This window comes from Chiloscyllium plagiosum, unplaced genomic scaffold (genome assembly GCF_037043375.1).
Source record: "Chiloscyllium plagiosum isolate Xiang-an unplaced genomic scaffold, Cpla_swu_hap1 HiC_scaffold_23, whole genome shotgun sequence".
Taxonomy (NCBI): Eukaryota; Metazoa; Chordata; class Chondrichthyes; order Orectolobiformes; family Hemiscylliidae; genus Chiloscyllium; species Chiloscyllium plagiosum.
The window spans coordinates 61,725,775-61,745,588 of record NW_028270161.1 but is presented as its reverse complement, the minus strand read 5'-3'; the positions used below and the strand labels follow the sequence as shown (position 1 = coordinate 61,745,588).

The following is a 19,814-nucleotide window of genomic DNA, read 5'->3' as shown; positions in this document are numbered from 1 at the left end:
GTCCACTCTCCGGGTTTTGTGTGGATCCACTCTCCGGGTTTTGTGTAAGTCCACTCTCCGGGTTTTGTGTTGGTCCACTCTCCGGGTTTTGTGTGGATCCACTCTCCGGGTTTTGTGTAAGTCCACTCTCCGGGTTTTGTGTGGATCCACTCTCAGGGTTTTGTGTGGATCCACTCTCCGGGTTTTGTGTGGTCCACTCTCCGGGTTTTGTGTGGATCCACTCTCCGGGTTTTGTGTGGTCCACTCTCCGGGTTTTGTGTGAGTCCACTCTCCGGGTTTTATGTGGATCCACTCTCCGGGTTTTATGTGGATCCACTCTCCGGGTTTTGTGTGGGTCCACTCTCCGGGTTTTGTGTGGGTCCACTCTCCGGGTTTTGTGTGGATCCACTCTCAGGGTTTTGTGTGGGTCCACTCTCCGGGTTTTGTGTGGGTCCACTCTCCGGGTTTTGTGTGGATCCACTCTCCGGGTTTTGTGTGGATCCACTCTCCGGGTTTTATGTGGATCCACTCTCAGGGTTTTGTGTGGGTCCACTCTCCGGGTTTTGTGTGGTCCACTCTCCGGGTTTTGTGTGGGTCCACTCTCCGGGTTTTATGTGGATCCACTCTCCGGGTTTTATGTGGATCCACTCTCCGGGTTTTGTGTGGATCCACTCTCCGGGTTTTGTGTGGGTCCACTCTCCGGGTTTTGTGTGGATCCACTCTCCGGGTTTTATGTGGATCCACTCTCCGGGTTTTATGTGGATCCACTCTCCGGGTTTTGTGTGGGTCCACTCTCCGGGTTTTGTGTGGGTCCACTCTCCGGGTTTTGTGTGGATCCACTCTCCGGGTTTTGTGTGGGTCCACTCTCCGGGTTTTGTGTGGATCCACTCTCCGGGTTTTGTGTGGATCCACTCTCCGGGTTTTATGTGGATCCACTCTCCGGGTTTTATGTGGATCCACTCTCCGGGTTTTATGTGGATCCACTCTCCGGGTTTTGTGTGGGTCCACTCTCCGGGTTTTATGTGGATCCACTCTCCGGGTTTTGTGTGGATCCACTCTCCGGGTTTTGTGTGGATCCACTCTCCGGGTTTTATGTGGATCCACTCTCCGGGTTTTGTGTGGATCCACTCTCCGGGTTTTGTGTGGGTCCACTCTCCGGGTTTTATGTGGATCCACTCTCCGGGTTTTATGTGGATCCACTCTCCGGGTTTTATGTGGATCCACTCTCCGGGTTTTATGTGGATCCACTCTCCGGGTTTTGTGTGGATCCACTCTCCGGGTTTTATGTGGATCCACTCTCCGGGTTTTATGTGGATCCACTCTCCGGGTTTTGTGTGGGTCCACTCTCCGGGTTTTATGTGGATCCACTCTCCGGGTTTTGTGTGGGTCCACTCTCCGGGTTTTGTGTGGATCCACTCTCCGGGTTTTGTGTGGGTCCACTCTCCGGGTTTTGTGTGGATCCACTCTCCGGGTTTTGTGTGGGTCCACTCTCCGGGTTTTATGTGGATCCACTCTCCGGGTTTTGTGTGGGTCCACTCTCCGGGTTTTGTGTGAATCCACTCTCCGGGTTTTGTGTGGGTCCACTCTCCGGGTTTTGTGTGGATCCACTCTCCGGGTTTTGCGGGAGTTGACGGTTGGGACGTCGCGGTGATGGCGGCGGGTAATGGCTTGTCCCCGAATCGATCCAAAGAGCTTCTGAGGACGGAGAGCGGCCCTGGTGAGAGGGAGAGGGAGAGGAGGGAAGAGGGAAGAGGGAAGAGGGGAGTGGGGAGTGAGTGGGGTCTGAGAGATTGTCGGTTAATTTTGGTTGTTTATTTTTTCCGGCAGGTTTCAGGCAGAGCCTCGTGGTGGATCCGGCTCGATCGAGGAGTTCAACCCGACCCCAGATCGTGAGAGTGGAGAGGAGCAGCTGTGAGTGCAGCCCTGACCCCCCTTTCCCCCCCCCCCCCCCGCCATAACCCCCCTTTCCCCCCCCCTTTCCCCCCCCAAGCCCCTCTCCCCCCCCAAGCCCCTCTCCCCCCATAACCCCCTCCCCCTCCATAACCCCCTCCCCCTCCATAACCCCCTCCCCCTCCATAACCCCCTCCCCCTCCATAACCCCCTCCTCCTCCATAACCCCCCTCCCCCCGCCATAACCCCCCTCCCCCCCGCCATAACCCCCCTCCCCCCCACTGCCATAACCCTCCTCCCCCCATAACCCCCCTCCCCCATAACCCCCCTCCCGCCATAACCCCCCTCCCCCCCACCGCCATAACCCCCCTCCCCCCCCACCGCCATAACCCCCCTCCCCCCCCACCGCCATAACCCCCCTCCCCCCCCACCGCCATAACCCCCCTCCCCCCCCCACCGCCATAACCCCCCTCCCCCCCCCACCGCCATAACCCCCCTCCCCCCCCACCGCCATAACCCCCCTCCCCCCCCCCCGCCATAACCCCCCTCCCCCCCCACCGCCATAACCCCCCTCCCCCCCACCGCCATAACCCCCCTCCCCCCCACCGACATAACCCCCCTCCCCCCCACCGACATAACCCCCTCTCCCCCCCACCGACATAACCCCCTCTCCCCCCCGCCATAACCCCCTCTCCCCCCCCACCGCCATAACCCCCCTCCCCCCCCACCGCCATTACTCCCCTCCCCCCCCCACCGCCATAACCCCCCTTCCCCCCCCCCTGCCATAACCCCCCTTCCCCCCCCCCCTGCCATAACCCCCCTTTCCCCCCCCCCCGCCATAACACCCCTTCCCCCCCCGCCATAATTTCAGCTCCCCCAAATCTCTCGACCGACTTGTACCTCACCTGCGCACACACGATGTGTGATTTCCAACTGCGGCGGAAAATGTGGGGGGAACTTTTGCATCTTTCTCCTCCAAGGGAGGGAACCTCAGAGATAGGGAGGTACAATTCCTATCATTCCGTGCAGTCTCGTCCTGGTACAAGGCTATCATGCATTTCATGCCCTTCCTGTCTCGATTCCACCCGAGCGGAAAGGGAACCACCTGGGCCACTGGCCTACCGGAGGCACATGCATAGCAATTGCTTTTGTTCAGACTTTTTACAGTATACTTTACCCATTCAACCCAGGCATTTGCATCCCCGTACCCAGTTTCTATTTCGATGGTCTGTTTCAAGTCCTTTACCTCTATAAATTTTACTACTTTAGGATCATCGGGAGGGGTGAAAGGTTGTATCTTATTACCCAGTAATTCTACCCGTTTTCCCTGTCCTACGCTAATTCGAAAACAACAGCCCAAGAAATCCTTCCCATTTGTTTCCATTTCGATCCCAAATGTTTCATTTAATTGTATCTCATAGGTACCCCCCCGCCCCCCCCAGAATTGCTTCGTGCCATGTGGTTTTCCTTATTGTTAGGTATATTGGGTTACACTTTTTATCGGGACAATCGTGAGCTGGTCGGAAGGGGGCCCGGTGTACTGTGACGAGACCATTATACCAAGTACCATCCCCAAGGCCATCCCCATAGGACTTAAGATGTATCTCAGAGCTGCGGTACTGTCTCTGATTAGCTACATCCCCACAATTTACTAAGCTGCATGCATCAGCGTCTATTACTTGTGGATTATCAGACTCAGGAACTGTTAATAATACATATGAAAATGATATTTGACAAAATCCCAATACTAAGAGGGCTAGCATCATAACTCTAAGCATTCCCAGTATTCTAAACATCATGCTGAAGCACAAAAAGACTTAATATACAATCTTACAGAAATAATCCTGCGCTCGCGCCGCCACTGTATAATCAGTTACTCAAAGTCTCTTTAGTCTGAGTTTCAGTGGGTCTTGCGTTGATTCGGCTGTCCAGACTTCTTCCTCAACTGGAGGGTCCACAGGCCCTTTGATCCGAGTGTAATGAGTCCAGCCTTTCTCCGCTGTCCTTATTGCCGTTTCGGTAGTCAAAAGAGCCTGGTACGGCCCTTCCCAGTCTGGCTGCAATTTAGTCTCTGTCCATGATTTTACTAAGATCCAATCACCCGGCTGGATGGGATGAACGGTGAATTCAAAGAGTGGAGTCTGTGCCAATAAACCCTGTTTCCTGAGGAAAGACAAAGAGGAGGACAAGCCCAGTATATACTTCTTTAAAAACAAATCTTTAGTTTCGGGAATTGGCAATTCTACATTCGTTCCCAGATAAGGTAATCCAAATAAGATTTCATAGGGGGATAGTCCCAAGTCTTTCCTCTGCCAAGGGACAAGCCCAAAAGGCATCATTTAAATGTATCACACTAAACCATTTGTGGTCATGGGGGATCTTACTTAATAAGGTGTAGGGGTTTGGCACCACTGGGTGCCTGATCTGTACTATTCGATTTACTGTTCTCAAATCCTGCACTAATCGATAAGTTCCATCAGATTTCCACACTGGTAGAATTGGGGTATTATAAGGAGACAATTACTGGCTGCAGTCCTCGTTTACCTTCTATGGAAATAGGATATTGTCGTTCACAGACAACGTCCCCTTTCCGTTTTAAATTTATTAAAAGGGGAGGGATCTGTAATTTTAGAACATAGAAGAATACAGCGCAGTATAGGCCCTTTGGCCCTCGATGTTGCGCCGATCCAAGCCCACCTAACCTATACTAACCCACTATCCTCCATATACCTATCCAATGCCCGCTTAAATGCCCATAAAGAGGGAGAGTCCACCACTGCTACTGGCAGGGCATTCCATGAACTTACGACTCGCTGAGTGAAGAACCTACCCCTAACTTCAGTCCTATATCTACCCCCTCTTAATTTAAAGCTATGCCCCCTTGTAATACCCGACTCCATACGCGGGAAAAGGTTCACACTGTCAACCCTATCTAACCCCCTAATCATCTTGTACACCTCAATCAAGTCACCCCTAAACCTTCTTTTCTCTAATGAAAACAGCCCCAAGTGTCTCAGTCTTTCCTCATACGATCTTCCTTCCATACCAGGCAACATCCTGGTAAACCTCCTCTGCACCCGTTCCAGTGCCTCCACATCCTTCCTATAGTATGGCGACCAAAACTGCACACAATATTCCAGATGCGGCCGCACCAGAGTCTTATACAACTGCATCATGACCTCAGGACTCCGGAACTCAATTCCTCTACCAATAAAAGCCAGTACGCCATATGCCTTCCTCACCGCACTATTTACCTGGGTGGCAACTTTCAGAGATCTGTGTACATGGACACCAAGATCCCTCTGCTCATCCACACTACCAAGTATCCGACCATTAGCCCAGTACCCCATCTTTTTGTTATTCTTCCCAAAGTGAATCCCCTCACACTTGGCTACATTGAATTCCATTTGCCACCTTTCTGCCCAGCTCTGCAGCTTCTCTATATCCTGCTGTAACCTGCCACATCCTTCCTCACTGTCAACAACTCCTCCGACTTTCGTATCATCCGCAAACTTGCTCACCCAACCTTCTAACCCCTCTTCCAGGTCATTTATAAAAATGACAAACAGCAATGGTCCCAAAACAGATCCTTGCGGAACACCGCTAGTGACGGCACTCCATGAAGAAACTTTGCCATCAACTACTACCCTCTGTCTTCTTCCATCCAGCCAATTCCTAATCCAAACCTCCAACTCACCCTCAATGCCATATCTCCGTATTTTCTGCAGTAGCCTACCATGGGGAACCTTATCAAACGCCTTACTAAAATCCATATATACCACATCTACCGCTTTCCCCTCATCAACCTCCTTCGTCACCTTTTCAAAGAATTCAATAAGGTTTGTGAAGCACAACCTGCCCTTCACAAAACCATGCTGACTATCCTTGATCACATTATTCCTATCCAGATGTGCATAAATCCTATCCCTTACAATTCTCTCTAAGACTTTGCCCACAACAGAAGTGAGACTCACTGGCCTATAGTTACTAGGGTTATCCCTACTCCCCTTTTTGAACAAGGGAACCACATTTGCTATCCTCCAGTCTTCTGGCACTACTCCTGTAGACAAAGAGGACATAAAAATCAAGGCCAATGGCTCTGCAATCTCCTCCCTTGCTTCCCAGAGAATCCTAGGATAAATGCCATCAGGCCCAGGGGACTTATCTATTTTCACCTTTTCCAGGATTTCCAACACCTCTTCTCTACATACCTCAAAGCCATCCATTCTACTTATTTGTGACTCAGTATTCACATCGACGACAATGCCCTGTTCCTGAATAAATACTGAAGAAAAGTATTCATTCAGTGTCGCCCCAATCTCTTCCGCCTCCACACGCAACTTCCCACTACTATCCTTGACTGGACCTATTCCTACCCTAGTCATTCTTTTATTCCTAACATACCTATAGAAAGCCTTAGGGTTTTCCCTAATCCTACCGACTAAGGACCTTTCATGTCCCCTCCTTGCTGCTCTTAGCTCTCTCTTCAGGTCCTTCCTGGCTACCCTATAACTCTCAATCGCCCCAATTGAACCTTCACGTCTCATCTTGAGATAGGCCGCCCTCTTCCATTTAACAAGGGATTCCAATTCCTTATTAAACCACGGCTCCCTCGCACGACCCTTTCCTCCCTGCCTGACAGGTACATAATTATCAAGGACACTCAATAGTTGCTCCTTGAACAAGCTCCACATATCATTTACACTCTTGCTTTGGAGTCTACTTTTCCAAGCCACACATCCTAAGTCATGCCTCACCGCATCATAATTTCCCTGACCCCAGCTATAACTCTTGCCCTGTAGTACACACTTATCCCTCTCCATCACGAGAGTAAAAATCACCGAATTATGGTCACTATCCCCAAAGTGCTCACCTACCTCTAATTCTAACACCTGGCCTGGTTCGTTACCCAGAACCAAATCCAGTATGGCCTCACCTCTTGTTGGCCTGTCTACATATTGTGTCAGGAAACTCTCCTGCACACATTGAACAAACACTGACCCATCTAACAAACTTGAGCTATAGCTTTCCCAATCAATATCAGGAAAGTTAAAGTCCCCCATAACAACCACCCTATTACTGTCACTCATCTCCTGAATCACCTTCCCTATCCTTTCTTCAATGATTCTAGGACTATTAGGAGGCCTGTAAAAGACTCCTAACAGGGTGACCTCACCTTTCCTATTCCTAACCTCAGCCCAAACTACCTCAGATGGCAAGTCCTCATCCATCGTCCTTTCCACCACTGTAATACTAATTTTCCACAATTCCCTTTTCTAGCCCATACAATAGGGTCTATCTCTCTCTCCACATCCTCTGTCAACATTGCTAGGTGTACAACTAATTCTTTTTCCTGAATTCCAATCTCCAGTCCTACAAGGATAATTAAGTCTCTCCCCAATAAGTTACTTCCTATAACAGGAATATACAGCAGTTCCCCTGTGACCCTATCCCTAGGACCTTCTATCATCATAGGTTCAAATACTGGAACAGTAAATCCTTCCCCTTTTACCCCCGAAACAGTAATTGATCGTGTCGACATTTCTACCTTCTTTGGTTTAAAATTCAGCGATGACCGTGCTGTCCCCGTATCTACTAGGAAGACTACCTCTTCCCCACAGGGTCCCACCTTCAAGTTTATCAAGGGTTCCTGGTGGGCCCCCAAGGGCAGGAACCCCTGACACCCCTATTCTTCATCAAAATTCATAAGTGGAATTGCCCTTTCTTCCCTTTGAAGATCAGGATACTCCTGCTTAAAATGCCCTATCTTACCGCAATAATAGCATCCTGCCTGTGGAGACCTCCATCTCTGCCCCTGTCGCCCAAACCCTCTATCAAATGCTCCCCCTTGTCCTCTCCCTCTCCCTCTTCCTCTCTGTCCTACATGCTGCCACCCGCTGCTCCAGTTGCTCACTATTGGTTCCATTCTTTTAACTACCTCATCAACCGTAGTTACCATCATTTTCACCTTCTGTTTTTGTCTCTCATCCTCCCTCTTTACAAACACTTTGTGTGCCTCTCTTAACAATTCATCTAATGGTTTTTCACTCCACCCTTCTATCTTCTGTATCTTTCTCTGTATGTCTGGCCATGCCTTTGTCATAAAATGTACTTTCAAAAGACCCTGTGCCACTGGGTCCTCAGGGTTCATTCCAGAGTATTTCCGCATTGAGTCCCTTAATCTTTGCAAGAAAGCTGAGGGAGTCTCATCTTTCTCCTGTCTAACTTCAAAGGCTTTAGTCAAATTCTGTGACTTCAGAACTGCCTCTCTTATTCCTTTTAGAACCAGGTCTTTCAATTCCCTCATTTCTTCTCTATGTTCCGGGTTTTGGTTTTCCCACTGGGGGTCTCTGAGGGGAAACTTCACCTCTCCCTGTCCAGCATCCCCATCTCCAATTGGGTGTTCCCTGTCCCATATTTTAATGGCTGCTCCTCGTATAAGTCCTCTTTCTTCTCCAGTAAATAGTATATTCAAAATAGACATTAACTCAGCCCACTGGGCCCCAAAAATTGATCAATTTGTTCAGACAACTCTACCGGATCCTCAAGCAGGATCTTCATCTCCTTTTTAAATGTTATGACCTCCCCACTGGTGAGGGGGGCACTCACAAACCCAATCTCTTTGTCCCCTATGGGTACCTCCCGAAGGGGATAAGTCATTACGTTCTTCCCCTTTTTCTTTCGTAAAGAAATATTGCAATATCTAGCTCCCCATAACTTCGAACACCAATTCATGCTTGACTAACTTTAAAGCCTGTTCCAAACTTGTAAATATATTCAGTATTTAATATTTAAAATGTAAAATGCATACAGTTCCCAATTTTGAAATCCACTGTAATCACCCAGTTTTAGTCCCTTAATTTAAATCCAAAATTAGTTTTCTTAAGTAGTCCTGACCAATCATTGCTCAATTACAATACTATAGGTCTTAAATAATCAGAGCTGCCTTAAAAGAATTTGTCTATTCAAGTTTAAAAAAAACTTCTAATGCATGAGCAATGGCTGAATCCAAGGTCACAGATATTAACCATGGAATTTTGTTTTTACTACAATTTAATGTTGAACTGAAACTTCAACTGTCCTCCATAAATCGCTTTTATGTAAAGATAAAAGAGATTAGTTAGAAACTGATAGTAAGGCAGTCATGACCTGTAAAAAGAACAGGAGTTATCATTCTTTTTTTCATAATCTCTATAGAATCCTTAACCTTAAAAGAAATCCTGTTAAGTTTCCATAATAAAAATCAGATTCAAAACAGTCCTGGAACTCAAGCTCCAGGGAATAAAGCACAAACATTCAATCACCAACAAACAAATATTCATTCAAACCAAATCACAAAGGGTTAAACTTTCTATCAGCTGTACAGCTCTTTTCATTCTCTCTCTCTCTCTCTCTCTCTCTCTCTCACACATTGACATATAAATTCAGATATTTACAAACCCAGTCTTCGTCCGACCCGTACTTTGGCCAGAAGACAGCAAGATGAAGAATGGATTCCTTAGTCCATACAAAGAAACAATATTTAATCATCTTTCTCCCTTATACAAATATTATTTCTCCAATTCCACAACATCCTGCCCACAGGACTTTCTGGAGGAATGTTGTAAGGGACCCCGCCTCCATTTCCATTGCCTTGTTCTTCTTTTGTTTTCCCGGAGGCTTTCTCCTTTTCCACGGCACAACCCATATTGAGTTCCTTCGTTAGTCCCTCATTAACTACTAAAACTCAATCTTAAACTTAAGGCAATACTTAAAAGTCAATTTTCTTACCTTGGTCTGCGCACAGAGTTGCCTGGCCCCTTTTTTGCCGTATTTTCTATCGACCTCCCGTCACTGTCTGATTCAGATGTCTCTCTTGTGGGATTCGTACCAGTCGCCCAAGGGAGCAGACCAAACCGGGACACGAGACCGCTCCTCAGTGGGGAACGGGACGCGTCTTCCCAGTGTCCAAGGCCAGCCACTTCCCCCGGTGATGGAAGAAAATCCCGGATGAGCCCCCAATTGTGAGAAACAAAGCTCACTCACTAAACAATTGCAGTCCGAGACAAAAATCTGAATCAGTAGTGTCCTTTATTTGTACACTTGCAAGTGGGTGCAATGTCTAATGCCAGGCAAGGCAAAGACAAATACACATCATATTCCACAAACTTTCAAAATTTATACAATTTGAGCTTACGTCACTCATTTCCTTAAGACTGATCCCACAACTTCTGTTTATCCGGCCTTGTCTGTGACAAATGTCTATCTCTGGCCCCCATAAGGTTGTTTGACGTCATCCCACTGCAGGTCATCGCTAGGCATATCCTTTCTTTATCAGCATTTATTCCTCTCCGGAGGCCACTCTGACCTTTATGACCTCTTTAATTAGGGTTTGTTCCTGTGTCTCCGTACAAGTGGGAAAACAGATGTGATTGCATTCTCTTGCAACTTCTTATCTATTCGCCCATACATCTACCATTGTTTTGTAATCACGTCTCATGTTGACATACCATTTTTAACGGATTATATATTTCCTCTGTATAGTCCCCATTCTTGTTAACTCAGCTCTTGGCCGAAACAATTACACACTGGTGTGAGTTCATTTACTCTGTAACAGAACTTATAATTGCAAAAATAACATTAATTCACCTATATCCCACACCTCCCTGCCAGAACCCCCTCCCCACCCCTGCCAGAACCCCCTCCCCCCCCCCTCCCCCCCCCCCCCCCCCCGCCAGAACCCCCCCCCCCCCGCCATAACCCCCCTCCCCCCCCCGCCATAACCCCCCTCCCCCCCCCCCGCCATAACCCCCCCTCCCCCCTCCGCCATAACCCCCCTCCCCCCCCCGCCATAACCCCCCTCCCCCCCCCGCCATATCCCCCCTCCCCCCCCCGCCATATCCCCCCTCCCCCCCCCGCCATAACCCCCCTCCCCCCCCCGCCATAACCCCCCTCCCCCCCGCCATAACCCCCCTCCCCCCCCGCCATAACCCCCCTCCCCCCCCGCCATAACCCCCCTCCCCCCCCGCCATAACCCCCCTCCCCCCCCGCCATAACCCCCCTCCCCCCCACGCCATAACCCCCCTCCCCCCCGCCATAACCCCCCTCCCCCCCGCCATAACCCCCCTCCCCCACCGCCATAACCCCCCTCCCCCACCGCCATAACCCCCCTCCCCCCCCGCCATAACCCCCTCCCGCCCCCCAAAGACCCCCATAAACCCCCCGTCACAGCCCCCTCAAAACCCCCGCCATAACCTCCCTCACAATAACCCCCTCCAAAACCACCCTCCCACAGTCTCCAGCACCCCACAGTACCCAAACCCACCCCACAGTCTCCCGCCCCACCGCTCCCCCTGCCTCCCCCCCATTTCCCCCCTCCTCTCACCCCCTCCTCTCACCCCCTCCTCTCACCCCCTCCTCTCACCCCCTCCTCTCAACCCCCCCTCCTCTCAACCCCCCCTCCTCTCAACCCCCCCTCCTCTCAACCCCCCCATCCTCTCAACCCCCCATCCTCTCAACCCCCCATCCTCTCAACCCCCCATCCTCTCAACCCCCCATCCTCTCAACCCCCCCTCCTCTCAACCCCCCCTCCTCTCAACCCCCCCTCCTCTCAACCCCCCCTCCTCTCAACCCCCCCTCCTCTCAACCCCCCCTCCTCTCAACCCCCCCTCCTCTCAACCCCCCCTCCTCTCAACCCCCCCTCCTCTCAACCCCCCCTCCTCTCAACCCCCCCTCCTCTCAACCCCCCCTCCTCTCAACCCCCCCTCCTCTCAACCCCCCCTCCTCTCAACCCCCCCTCCTCTCAACCCCCCCTCCTCTCAACCCCCCCTCCTCTCAACCCCCCCTCCTCTCAACCCCCCCTCCTCTCAACCCCCCCTCCTCTCAACCCCCCCTCCTCTCAACCCCCCCTCCTCTTACCCCACACAGTCTCCCACTGCAGTTCCCCCCTGCCGTCTCTCTCCCTCCCTCCCCCGCCGTCTCTCTCCCTCCCTCCCCCGCCGTCTCTCTCCCTCCCTCCCCCGCCGTCTCTCTCCCTCCCTCCCCCGCCGTCTCTCTCCCTCCCTCCCCCGCCGTCTCTCTCCCTCCCTCCCCCGCCGTCTCTCTCCCTCCCTCCCCCGCCGTCTCTCTCCCTCCCTCCCCCGCCGTCTCTCTCCCTCCCTCCCCCGCCGTCTCTCTCCCTCCCTCCCCCGCCGTCTCTCTCCCTCCCTCCCCCGCCGTCTCTCTCCCTCCCTCCCCCGCCGTCTCTCTCCCTCCCTCCCCCGCCGTCTCTCTCCCTCCCTCCCCCGCCGTCTCTCTCCCTCCCTCCCTCCCCCGCCGTCTCTCTCCCTCCCTCCCTCCCCCGCCGTCTCTCTCCCTCCCTCCCTCCCCCGCCGTCTCTCTCCCTCCCTCCCTCCCCCGCCGTCTCTCTCCCTCCCTCCCTCCCCCGCCGTCTCTCTCCCTCCCTCCCTCCCCCGCCGTCTCTCTCCCTCCCTCCCTCCCCCGCCGTCTCTCTCCCTCCCTCCCTCCCCCGCCGTCTCTCTCCCTCCCTCCCTCCCCCGCCGTCTCTCTCCCTCCCTCCCTCCCCCGCCGTCTCTCTCCCTCCCTCCCTCCCCCGCCGTCTCTCTCCCTCCCTCCCTCCCCCGCCGTCTCTCTCCCTCCCTCCCTCCCCCGCCGTCTCTCTCCCTCCCTCCCTCCCCCGCCGTCTCTCTCCCTCCCTCCCTCCCCCGCCGTCTCTCTCCCTCCCTCCCTCCCCCGCCGTCTCTCTCCCTCCCTCCCTCCCCCGCCGTCTCTCTCCCTCCCTCCCTCCCCCGCCGTCTCTCTCCCTCCCTCCCTCCCCCGCCGTCTCTCTCCCTCCCTCCCTCCCCCGCCGTCTCTCTCCCTCCCTCCCTCCCCCGCCGTCTCTCTCCCTCCCTCCCTCCCCCGCCGTCTCTCTCCCTCCCTCCCTCCCCCGCCGTCTCTCTCCCTCCCTCCCTCCCCCGCCGTCTCTCTCCCTCCCTCCCTCCCCCGCCGTCTCTCTCCCTCCCTCCCTCCCCCGCCGTCTCTCTCCCTCCCTCCCTCCCCCGCCGTCTCTCTCCCTCCCTCCCTCCCCCGCCGTCTCTCTCCCTCCCTCCCTCCCCCGCCGTCTCTCTCCCTCCCTCCCTCCCCCGCCGTCTCTCTCCCTCCCTCCCTCCCCCGCCGTCTCTCTCCCTCCCTCCCTCCCCCGCCGTCTCTCTCCCTCCCTCCCTCCCCCGCCGTCTCTCTCCCTCCCTCCCTCCCCCGCCGTCTCTCTCCCTCCCTCCCTCCCCCGCCGTCTCTCTCCCTCCCTCCCTCCCCCGCCGTCTCTCTCCCTCCCTCCCTCCCCCGCCGTCTCTCTCCCTCCCTCCCTCCCCCGCCGTCTCTCTCCCTCCCTCCCTCCCCCGCCGTCTCTCTCCCTCCCTCCCTCCCTCCCCCGCCGTCTCTCTCCCTCCCTCCCTCCCCCGCCGTCTCTCTCCCTCCCTCCCTCCCCCGCCGTCTCTCTCCCTCCCTCCCTCCCCCGCCGTCTCTCTCCCTCCCTCCCTCCCCCGCCGTCTCTCTCCCTCCCTCCCTCCCCCGCCGTCTCTCTCCCTCCCTCCCTCCCCCGCCGTCTCTCTCCCTCCCTCCCTCCCCCGCCGTCTCTCTCCCTCCCTCCCTCCCCCGCCGTCTCTCTCCCTCCCTCCCTCCCCCGCCGTCTCTCTCCCTCCCTCCCTCCCCCGCCGTCTCTCTCCCTCCCTCCCTCCCCCGCCGTCTCTCTCCCTCCCTCCCTCCCCCGCCGTCTCTCTCCCTCCCTCCCTCCCCCGCCGTCTCTCTCCCTCCCTCCCTCCCCCGCCGTCTCTCTCCCTCCCTCCCTCCCCCGCCGTCTCTCTCCCTCCCTCCCTCCCCCGCCGTCTCTCTCCCTCCCTCCCTCCCCCGCCGTCTCTCTCCCTCCCTCCCTCCCCCGCCGTCTCTCTCCCTCCCTCCCTCCCCCGCCGTCTCTCTCCCTCCCTCCCTCCCCCGCCGTCTCTCTCCCTCCCTCCCTCCCCCTTCCCCTCCCCCCGTCGTCTCCCCTCCCCCCCCCCCCCCCCCCCCCGTCGTCTCTCTCCCCCTCCGCCGCTCTCCCTCCCCCTCCCCGCCGTCGTCTCCCCCTCCCCCGCCGTCTCTCTCCTCCCTCCTACCCCCACCCCTCCCACTTTGCATGTTTAAGTTTTTATCTTTACCTGTCTTTCTTTACCGCCAGTGTTGGACAGAGTTCAGAGCTTCCTGCCAAAGTTGGCCAATGCAAATCAGGAACTCTTAAAACAGATGGAGATATCTAAACCTGGACAGTTTGACATCGAGAATATAGAGGATTGTTCCGATAATGTTATTGAAATGGTGAGTGAGAACATAGGATGGAAACGGGGGTGGGGGAGGGTGCGACAGAGGGGCGTGGGTGATGGAGGGGCGTGACAGAGGGGCGTGGGGGTGAGGGGGCGTGGCAGAGGGGCGTGGGGGATGGGGGGCGCAACAAAGTGGTGTGAGGGATGGGGGTTGGGACAGAGGGGCGTGTGGGATGGGGAGACGGGACAGAGTTGTGTGGGGGATGGGGTGGCGGGACAGGGGCGTGGGGGATGGGGGGCGGGACAGAGGGGATGGGGGGGCGAGACAGGGGTGTGGGGGATGGGGGTGCGTGTTGGGGGTGAGGAGAGGAGGGAAGTGGGTGATTGTGGGAGGGATGAAATGGGTATGGGCACGCGGGGGAAGGGCGAGGTGGAGGTGGGGAGAGGAGGGAAGTGGGTGATGTGGGAAGGGCGAAATGGGTGTGGGCAAGCAGGGGAAGGGCGAGGTGGAGGGGAATAGGAGATGGGGAAGGGTCAGATGGGGGTGGTGGTGCCAGATGGGAGAGGGAAGATGAAGGAAGTTGGTGGGGAGGTGGGAAGGTGTGAGATGACCCGAGTGGGTGGGGCAATGCAAGATGAGGGGAGTGGGGGGCATTTGGAGGAGGGGGTAAATGAGAGTGGGAGATGGGGGAATGTCAAGATGAGCTGAGTGGGGTGGGAGATGGGGAAGGAGTAGGTGTGGGGAATGGGGGATGGCAGGGCAGCTAGAGGAAGAAGGTGGAGATGGGAGTGCAGAGGTGAGATGAGGGGAGTAGGTGGGCAGATGGGGAGGTGCTGGATGAGGGGAGTGGGGGGCAGATGGAAGAGGAGTGTGATGTGAGGATTAGGGTGGCAGATGGGTGCTGTAGATGAGGGGAGTGGCAGATGGAATGGTGAGATGGCAGTGGGGGGTGGCAGATGGGCAAGGGGTGAGATGAATGGTGAGCGGAGAGGAATGACGTGGGGGAGAGGAAGGATGAGGGAATGGGGAGGGGAACAAGGGGGTATTGGGGAGGGACGAAGGGGGAGCGAAGGGTAGTGTGGTGTGGGCGAGGTGGAGTACGATGGGGAATGTGGAGGGGGAGTGAGGGATACAGGGAACACGGGAGATGGGGGAAGAGTGTGGGGCATGTGAGATAGTGGAGGAGGATGGAGCGGAAGGACAAGGGAGGAGGGTGGCACGAGGGAGGACGTGGTGGGGGCAGATGGGCACAAACTGGTCAGGTAGGCAGAGCAGTAGCAAATGGAATTCAATCCAAAAAAGTATAAAAGATGTACTTGGGGAGGGGTAACAAGACAAGGGGTTATACTGAGTGATAGGGCACTGTAAAGTATTAAACATCAAAGGCACCTTTTGGTTTGTGTATCCACAAATACCCCGCAGGGCAAATAGATTAAGAATGCAAATGGGAACCTTGCCTTTTTGCACCTGAGGCATAGCACACAAGAACAGGGAGATTTTGCTGGAACTTTATAAAAACACTGTTTAGGCCACAATTGCATCAAATTTTGGGTCACCACATTGTAGGAAGAATTTGATTGCAATAGCGAGGGTGATTTGACAGGATGTTACCTGGGCAGGACAATCTGTGTTATGAGGAAGGATTGGATAGGCTGGTGGGTTGTCCTTGGAGCAGTAAAGGTTGAAAAGGGACTTGATAGAGATGTATAATCCAGAATTGCACGCATTGGCCTAACCAATGTCCTGTACAGCTGCAACATGACCTACCAACTCCTGTACTCAGTACTCTGACCAATAAAGGAAAGCATACCAAACGCTTTCTTTACTATCCTATCCACCTGCGACTCCACTTTCAAGGAGCTATGAACCTGCACTCCAAGGTCTCTTTGTTCAGCAACACTCCCTAGGACCTTACCATTAAGTGTATAAATCCTGCTAAAATTTGCTTTCCCAAAATGCAGCACCTCGCATTTATCTGAATTAAACTCCATCTGCCACTTCTCAGCCCATTGGCCCATCTGGTCCAGATCCTGTTGTAATCTGAGGTAACCCTCTTCGCTGTCCACTACACCTCCAATTTTGGTGTCATCTGCAAACTTACTAACTGTACCTCTTATGCGCACATCCAAACCATTTATGTAAATGACAAAAAGTAGAGGGCCCAGCACCAATCCTTGTGTCACTCCACTGGTCACAGGCCTCCAGTCTGAAAAACAACCTCCACCACCACCTTTTGTCTTCTAAGAGGTTTACAAAATTGAGGGGCATGGATAGGATGAATAGACAAACTCTTTTCCCTGTGGTCGGGGAGTCCAGAACTAGAGGGCATAGGTTTATGGTGAGAGGGGAAAGCTATAAAAGAGACCTAAGGGGCAACTTTTTCATGCAGTGGGTGGTACGTGTATGAAATGAGCTGCCAGAGGGTGTGGTGGAGGCTGGTACAATTGCAACATTTAAGAGGCATTTGGATGGGTATATGAATAGGAAGGGTTTGGAGGGATATGGTCCGGGCGCTGGCAGGTAGGACTAGATTGGGTTGAGATATCTGGTCAGCATGGACGGGACGGATGAAAGGGTCTGTTTCCATGCTGTACATTTCTATGACTCTAAGATTGAGGTGCATTAAAAGGGTGGATAGGATGGCACTGTTTTCATCCATAGAGGAGTTATTAACCAGGAGGCATAAAATTAAGAGATTGAAGGCTGACACGAAAGTTGAGGATAATTTTTTTTGTCTCAGTGTAAGTCAGATATTTAAGTTCAACATTTAAGCAGTATTTAGATATTGCCATAGTTTCCAGGGGTCTAGGTAAAAAGCTGAAAAATGAGTTAAGTATAGTCAAGTCTTCATTGATTGTCACAGACTTCTGTATCATGTTTCCTACTCTGCTTTTCCAGTTCCCAATCTCTTCCCATCATCCCATCCCTGACCTCTCTGCGACCTTTGTCTTTGTGCACCTGTTTCATTACCCCTCAGTTGCCCTCTCTTTTTCTTTCCCCCTCAATTACTCTCTCTGAAATACGTTCCCACCTCACTCCCCATGATCCAAAACTTCTGCAACATCTTTCTGTTTACCCTGTCCTCATCGATTCCCCTCCAGTCTCTGGAACCCTCCCTCACCCCACCCTCCCTCACCCCACCCTCCCACTCAAACCAATCTCCACTGACTTAACAAACTGCAAATTGTTACTGTCCAGTTTCTCCTTGCTGCTTCATTTGCCTATTGTACTGTTTCAGAATGTGTCTCTGTTTGAGATGAATGGCTGTGACGAAAGTGGAGAGGAAGCGTTAACTTCTGAGGATGAGGATTCTCAGTGTGAAAATGATTCTCAGTGTGGGGAAGTTACAGAAGCAAATCTCAAACTACACAGATCCCAGAAGCAAAAGAAGTGTAGAATAGAAGTTCTGTCAAGTGATGGCACCCACTAACAAAGGAGCCTGGAATAGGGGCATTAATTTCTTCATATTTAAGAGGGATGCAAGTGATGCAATGTCCTGCATGATTTCAGAAGATAATTGAATTGTTTAGTCCTCAGTCTCACTGTTAACAGTCACACTGACCTCAGTAACATCTGAGTGGATTAATAGAGCATCCATCTAAGCTGAGGAACTGAAGGTTCCTCATGAATTATCTTGCAAAGGAATCAGCCAAATGTGTGACTTTCCAGCAAAGCAGCACGTTATTTGTAGCAGTTGGGTCATCATGTCAGTTGGTTACTTTCAACAGCCATTCAAAACAGGCTGCCTCTGGAAACAGCAGTGCCTGATGTTCCTGAACATTATGGGTCTACTGTTCTGATGAACTACCCCAATGGAAATAATTTCACCAAATGTCCTGGTACTTGAGAAACTGAAAGAAAAGCTCTGGTTGAGTGTTAAGCTCCACAACAACCAGCAAATAGATGGACTTAGTTTAGCCATTGCTGCCCGTTTGAGAGTTTATGGTGTTAGAGTGTTGTAAAGAGAATGACAAGTGATGTAGTTTTTGAAAAGTGAATCAGTAAAATGAGCAGAATTTTGTAAAAGTGACATTTGAAGTGATAACCATAGGAATCTGTGCAATGCGAGTATTTAACAAATCAACCCATTTCCCTGCAGAGCTAATGAAATTTGATGGTTCACTTTACTGAGAAATCTGGGCATCCCTTTGTAATTAGGAGCTGGTGGATAATTTTGTTCAATCTACAGCATCTTGCTGTAACTCATATTTTTAGAAAATACCAGTTATATTTTGATATCATGAAAAGTGATTTAACAGTGACAGTACTATATCCTGTAATTACTATAAACAATCTTGTGCATTATAATCCTTGTGAACAGACTGATTGGCCAGGTCTGTGCTGCAAATTCAATGGTGCAGGAATGTGCTTTATCTGCAATCACTTCTCATTTTGAAAGCAGATCTACTTCAAATCCATCACAGCAGATTTCAGCTGTGGGTGCTGCATTCAATTGCTTGATAGCATTCAAACATTTATCACTTTTGTCTGTCTTGCAACATCAGTTCTGATAAGTCATCACATCTCTTGATCCTGACCCAGCTTAATGATGCTTTTTTTTCTCTGCCTTTGTGTTTGAATATTCTTTTTTGTACTGTATAAACTGATGCATTTTTCCATCAAATCTAACTGCACCTGGTAAAGTTGGGTTATCTGTTATTTTCAATCTGTAATCTCATCACTTGTGCTTGGCCAATTGAATTTTTTTCTTTACTCATCCTCCTCCAAAGCCCAACCCTCTGAGTTACCTCCTTAGGATTCAATAAGCTACTGAGCATCTCTGGTTTCTTATGGTTTAGTAAGACCAATCTTCTGATTCTGCATATCTTAGGGTTATCTGTCTAGTTATTGTTGCAGTTTCTGCAGATGCACTTGTCCAGCTTCAAATGATGGAATTTTTTATTGTCATAAACAAAACTCTGCCTCTGATAAGTCTGAATGTTCCGTTGAAGGAAGTGCTGTTGCTCACTGGTGCCTGATCTTTTCTGAAGATCAGCGAATGTGGTCTCCACCTCGTGTGCATGGAGCTTTCGTTTACATTCAAAAATTCCTATTGATCAAGAAAGACTCCCTTGAGAAGGATACATGAATAAGGATAGTGTCAAATTGATAAACTAGGATTGAGAAAAAAGAATGATTTTAATTACAGGCACATTCTTTTTATAAAACAGTGGTTTCTTTGTATAGATAAATTTAAACATTTTACGATAACTAATTCTGTATTCAATAGTTTCCATATTATTGCTGAATGTCTCTTTTTCAGCAACACTGATTCTGTATGGTAACCTTGTTATAATTCATATTTCATTTTAAATAAAAACCTATTTGAATTTACTAGCTGAAGAGCCTTGTTTTTACTCTGTGTGTCTAAGTCTCATCTGAATCATAAAAATCTGAAGATTAAGTTGGTAAAGTTAACTTTTATGATAGTATATTTGAATTCTGCTGTTGACTGAGAATCTGTTTGAAGAAGTCAGAGTAAGGTGTAGTGGGACAAACAGAATACAAAAGCTATAGGAACAAACGTTGGCCATCCTGCAATGAGATGCTCATGACTCAACAAATGTAAACAAGCCCTAGAAGAGAGGTGTACCTCTGATTTGAGTACCAATTTACTGGGGGAGATTTATCTTTGGGAGGATTTTGTGATTTTTTTCCTTCCACTCAATGCCCAGAATGTGCTGCAAACACTT

The 19,814-nt window shown here is 51.6% G+C and overlaps 1 protein-coding gene across 1 annotated transcript; it reads left to right on the top strand.

Moving 5' to 3' along the window:
- Positions 1 to 1,605: 1,605 nt before the first annotated feature.
- nopchap1 (NOP protein chaperone 1) lies at positions 1,606 to 19,455 on the top strand. The gene is made up of 4 exons (XM_087999745.1): positions 1,606 to 1,696; positions 1,807 to 1,890; positions 14,039 to 14,175; positions 17,360 to 19,455. The coding sequence occupies exons 1-4, from the start codon at positions 1,630 to 1,632 to the stop codon at positions 17,549 to 17,551; spliced, it is 480 nt and encodes a 159-aa protein (XP_087855871.1). The 5' UTR covers positions 1,606 to 1,629; the 3' UTR covers positions 17,552 to 19,455.
- Positions 19,456 to 19,814: the final 359 nt, after the last annotated feature.

Coding starts and splice junctions, on each gene's coding strand:
- nopchap1 (XM_087999745.1), top strand. CDS start 1,630: ATGGCGGCGGGTAATGGCTTGTCCCCGAATCGATCCAAAGAGCTTCTG. Junction 1,891..14,038: donor GAGAGTGGAGAGGAGCAGCT/GTGAGTGCAGCC, acceptor CTTTACCGCCAG/TGTTGGACAGAGTTCAGAGC. Junction 14,176..17,359: donor CCGATAATGTTATTGAAATG/GTGAGTGAGAAC, acceptor GTACTGTTTCAG/AATGTGTCTCTGTTTGAGAT.